Consider the following 5,998-nt stretch of genomic DNA (forward strand, 5'->3'; position numbering starts at 1 on the left):
AAAGTCTATAAAAAGAAACAAGTACAATCAGTACATATCAAACACGAAGAATATGAAGGCCCTCTATAACTCTGTTCGAGATTTTCGTGACTCTGAAGGAAGACAGTTATCTGAGGTGTTTCTCAAACTCCCATCCAAGTCTTTATATCCAGATTATTATGAGGTAAGATATTTTCCCATGTTGAATGTCTGTAAGATATAATTATGAATTTTTTTTTTTTAATGTTAGAGCAAGTGTTCTTATGAGCATTAGAAAATATTAGAATTTTAACCATTTCTTTCTGGGATAGCAAGAATGCATGCCGTGTGCACTGTTTTATACTGTTTTTATTTATACATAAATGGCTCCACAAGTTCTTAATCACCAATTACTAGTGTTACCTAGCTTACCTTTTATTACCCTCTTCTTTGTCAACAACAATAATAGAAACAGATTTTACTGTCTTTAGAAAAAAAAAAAAAAAAAATTAAACTAGAGAACAGTAAATCACCTGAGACAAGTTGGCCCACTAATTGGTTCCTTGGTGGCAGAGCACATGTAGAGCCATATATGTGCAAACAAAATTTATAATAGAAAGCAATAGTAGGTAAATTGATAACCTGACACCACTGGGTTCACCCATTGGATCCAGGTGATGTGACAGCCACGTCATGAAAAAATTAGACTTTAGGCCAAGTGACAGGAACGTGACTGATCATGAATGTTCAGTGATCTTGGAGGATGATTAGACTCAGTGGGCATTTATGAAGTGGCTCTTGCATTATTTATAGTAGTAAACAAGGGTGGAATATACTATTGGTGAGCCATGGCTGAAAGAGAGCTGGTTTCAGGGAGTACACCGTTTCCATGCTCAGGATCCTTTTCTTGCCCATTATGACCAGTGGCACATTGTGTGCTAAAGAAAATTGAATTATACAAAAATGGGAAAATAATGACTCATAACATGACAATACTTATTGTTATTGTTGCTGCTCAGTGTTGTTTTATGGAAACTGCTCAAAGTATATTACCTTACTGATACAGCACAACAAATTATTATTATTATTTTTTTTTTATTAATTAATTTATTAATTAGTTTTTCTTTTATTATTATTATGATTATTATTATTATTATTATTATTATTTTTTTTTTTTTTTTTTTTTTTTTTTAGAGTAAGACATAATAAAGATTTATGATTGCAAAGAGGAGGCAAGGAATCTTATTATCACATATGAGTTTTCGTGTAGGCAGGGCCTACAAAAGCCACACATCTGAGGGAGTCACATCTCAAGTACGTCTGTAGCTTGGATTTTGGTGTACGTGCAAGACACTCAGATTCAACAGGTTAAGAATCAAGTGATTTCAGAAAATATTTTATTGCTTTAGATTATTGTCAATTGTACATTATGAGTGTACAAAGAGTTTGTTTGAATAATATTCACTTTTATGAATAAACTCGTTGCTGTGCATACAGCCGTACCCCGCAAGCGAAGCAGTATCTTACAATGCTTGTACATATGACCTGTCGGTAATGGGTTAACCCAATGTCGCCGGGGAGAATTAACAAAAAATGGGGAAAATGCTGTGCCAATTTTCTATGTTTTTTGTGAAATGTCTGCCCATAGATGGCTCTGCTAGTGCTTAGCCACGAAGAAGTCAGTCGGTAGACCTTGTGACCGTCCTGATTTGAATTGGCGGGAAAATCATATTTTTTACTAGTGCTATGAATGTCAATGGTGTTATTTTTATTATAAACATTATAATTATTATAATGTTTTTTAATATGAATAACAGCAAAATAAGATAGTGTAAAATATTTCGTAAATCAAAGAAATGGGTGAGCGGGCAAGACGTGGAAAAACAATCAAACAAGTACTAACAGTGGGCATAGCATATGTCTACCCGTCATACCCATCGGCATGGGGTTAAAGAGAGGAACATCAGGTTTAGTGTGCTTGTAAACTAGGATCTATATGTACTGAGATTACTCAGTACATATAATGGTTTTAACCCAATGGCGACGGGTCACGCCTATAGGCGTCATAACAATACGCTCGAAATGTGGCGTGCGGCTGTCCGCCGTGGCGGCGCGCCAAAGCTCCCCGAGGCAATGATTCGGCTTGATGTACCGAATTCACGTGCTCAAAGTCGGCGCGTTGCCGTGGTTTGCCAGAGCATAGAGTTTTTTTTAGTTTTCTATACCCGTCGCCAATGGGTTAAGTTTCAGTGCAGATTCCAGACTTTCTAATTGTACCAGATTTATTACTCTCAGTATCACCTTTGCCATGAGGGTAATTCAGTTTTCACAAAAAGAACATATTCAAAATCATGAGTCAAAGTACCTTGGTGGATTAGGGCATGTAGCTTTGGTCTTACCCAATGTACACTGGAAACACAAGGTGTTACCCAGCCATTGTGCTATTGGTGAGGTGAGTTCTTAGCTGATTGAAATAATCCCTCACCATGACCTCTGCAAAGATCTTTGACTACGGCAAGGGATCTGTTGACGAGTAATCACAGTAATACTGACAAGTCTGTATCCTTATCACCGTGCAAAGATACTTTCTTGGATTTGAGCATCAACTTCCTGTATTAGATGAAACTGTAGGTGGATTGGTGGTTCCATACCGATGGCAGTGAAAGAAAAAAATTTATATATATATTGTTACACATTCTGATTTCTCATTTTAAGAAATATTGCCTCAGTATGAATAGAAATAAAGAGAAATACTAATGTGTAAGATATGAAACTGATTTTTAGTAGAAAAACACTTGAAGATGTTTAAATTATTGTGCTGGACACATACAGGTCAGCTATGACCCCAGGATGGCCATTTTATCAGAAATTCTTGGGAACATGGTCCTTTTGTCACCAGCAGAATGATGATTTTTGAACTCTACGCTCTGGCCAACTGCGGCAACGCGCCGACTCTGAGCGCGTGAATTCGGTACATCAAGACGAATCATTGCCTCGGGGCGTTTTGGCGCGCTGCTGCACGCCACATTTCAGGCGTATTGTTATGACGCCTATAGGCGTGACCCGTCGCCATTGGGTTAAATGCTCACTGGATTGTCTCCTGGCTGAAAATCTTGTCAGATTCAGGTAGTCAGGCTTGGTCCCAGGAGAGGCAGAGAAGTGAAAGTGCAATGAGATATTCTACCCTGTCTTCCAGACAAAGGAAGAGACACTGGGGTACATTATGGTCCCATTGGTGCCTGACATAAAAGGTGACTCATCAAGAATCTATTGACATGTCATGCAGGGACAAGAAGTTGATATCCATTGCATATGAAAGAATATGCCAGATTTTCTTTTTTCTTTTCCTTTATTACTGGAGAAACATAAGGCATGCATGTAAAAGGAGCCAGGTGGAGCTTGTTAGTTTCAGAGGTGACATGTACTTATCTATACTGACACTCCTTACTGAAAGGAAAGTGTCACTGTAGATAAGAAGTACATGTCAGAGGAAGGGCATTACAGGTACAGGTGTGGGTCAGGAGCATTTTCCAGGTGAGGAACACCCCTGGAGGTTGAAGGGCAAACTCAGGTATCAAATGAAGGGTGAGAGAAAACTTTAAAACTGCAACCTTTATTGACTTGTCAAGAGGCACAGGCGTTGTGTGCACACGTGCACATACTTGGACACACTCACACACTTACACACTCACACACTCACACTCACACTCACACACTCACACACTCACACACTCACACACTCACACACTCACACACTCACACACTCACACACACACACACACACACACACACACACACACACACACACACACACACACACACACACACACACACACACACACACACACACACACACACACACACACACACACACACACACACACACACACACACACACACACACACACACACACACACACACACAAAATTAAAGATCTCAAAAAACAAATTCCGCTGTGATGCACAGATGCACAGATTTCTGGACACACATATGCATGCATTGTATGTACATGTCATATCAACACACGTAACCAAAAACTCGTACTTGCTCACATACAATTATCCACTTAGACACGCGCGCACACACAGGGTTGCATGCACAGATTTCCACACACATATGGGTGTCAAACACACACACAACAAAAACACATACACAGATTTATACCACACACATACACATACACAGATTTATACCACACACATACACATATACATACACATACACATACGCACATACACACACAATTATTCCCTTACACATACAGAGTTGCATGCACAGATTTCCACACAGATGGGCTTCAAATGCGCACACAATAAAAATACATATGTAAACTTATAACACACATACAATAAAAAACACATATGTAAACTTATAACACACATACAATAAAAAACACATATGTAAACTTATAACACACATACAATAAAAAACACATATGTAAACTTATAACACACATACAATAAAAAACACATATGTAAACTTATAACACACATACAATAAAAAACACATATGTAGACTTATAACACACATACAATAAAAAACACATATGTAAACTTATGACACACACATTCTCTCTCTTTCTTTCTTTCTTTCTTTCTCTTTCTCTCTCTCTCTTTCTCTCTTTTTCTCTCTTTCTCTTTTTCTCTCTTTTTCTCTTTTTCTCTTTTTCTCTTTTCTCTTTTCTCTCTTTTTCTCTTTCTCTCTCTCTCTCTCTCTCTCTCTCTCTCTCTTTCTCTTTCTCTCTTTCTCTCTTTCTCTCTTTCTCTCTCTCTTTCTCTTTCTCTCTCTCTTTCTCTTTTCTCTTTTCTCTTTCTCTTTCTCTCTTTCTTTCTCTTTATCTTTCTCTCTCTCTCTCTCTCTCTCTCTCTCTCTCTCTCTCTCTCTCTCTCTCTCTCTCTCTCTCTCTCTCTCTCTCTCTCTCTCTCTCATAATTACCCACTTATACATGTACAAAATACTTCAAAAACATTCCATCATATAGGCATACAGCCATGATAGGGGATAGCCATCCCTTGTGTGAAGTCCAGAGTGAGCCATAATTGCTTTAGGCGTGCCTGGAAGGTCAGGTCAGCATTCCATGACAGCTATAGCCATACCCAGAAGTAAGAAGTTAAGGGCAAAAGTTAAGCTGGCTAATGATTACCCTGACCCGTGCTCACCCTTTCATGTACTTATATGAAGTCACTTCATGTGCTCTGAGCCAGTTTCTAGTGATGTCTGTAGATCATGAAGGTATTCCACTCGCTATTCCAGCAGGGTGTCATGTTGTGTTATGTTACGTGAAAAGTTACATAAAGAATTGAAATAGTCCATCATGAAGGTATTCTATCAACAGTTCAACAGGACATGATGCCATAAGGCATGGCTAGTTTTTGAAGGACTGAGAACAGTTTATCATGAAAGTATTCCACCCAGATAGATAGCTGTCACTAGACTGAAGGTCAGAACAAGTCTTGACGGCTTTACCATACCTGCCACAAAGCCAATATGCCCCATGACATCAGTGAGTTAAGCTGGAAAAAATCTAAGCTAAGCTCAGCCAGAAAATAAGTGGTGTTTTGTTACCAAAGGCCAACATATTTTTTTTATTTTTTTTATCTCTTTGATCCTAAATAAGAAGATAGACTTAGTCTTTTCAAAGATTTTATAGTGAAACCATCTTTTTTCCTTAGAATACAGAATAGAGATCATACTGGTTGAATTATAATTTTTTTTGTTAAAGTAATGTGCATTTTCCAATAACATGACCTTTGATTTTCTTCCCAGAAATGTGAAAAATGCATAAAGAATAGAATAACAATATCATTACTTATTGATAGGCTAAATGAACCATCTTGACTTTTATTTCATATTATCTTCATAAATATACCTGCTTTGTTTAAGAAACCTCTGAAAAAAGGGGTGTGACTTACAACCGACTGTTACTTGTAAGCTAGGAAATATGTTAATTATTGTGAGCAAACTTGGTTGTTGGTCAAAGTTATCCACAATTAAAACATGAACTTGGTTACAGGAATGTAGGAAGAGAATTAATAATTA

The 5,998-nt window shown here is 37.7% G+C and overlaps 1 protein-coding gene across 1 annotated transcript in view; it reads left to right on the plus strand.

Moving 5' to 3' along the window:
* Positions 1-1,013, plus strand: part of LOC125024861 (protein polybromo-1-like) — a 15,680-nt gene extending 14,667 nt beyond the window's left edge. Inside the window, exon 3 of the mRNA XM_047612634.1 lies at positions 1-1,013. This exon is cut by the window's left edge and continues 56 nt beyond it. Within this exon, the coding sequence (XP_047468590.1) occupies positions 1-202 (202 nt within the window). The 3' untranslated portion in view covers positions 203-1,013.
* The last annotated feature ends 4,985 nt before the right edge of the window (positions 1,014-5,998 follow it).

This window comes from Penaeus chinensis, unplaced genomic scaffold (genome assembly GCF_019202785.1).
Source record: "Penaeus chinensis breed Huanghai No. 1 unplaced genomic scaffold, ASM1920278v2 CTG_7653, whole genome shotgun sequence".
NCBI classification, from domain to species: domain Eukaryota; kingdom Metazoa; phylum Arthropoda; class Malacostraca; order Decapoda; family Penaeidae; genus Penaeus; species Penaeus chinensis.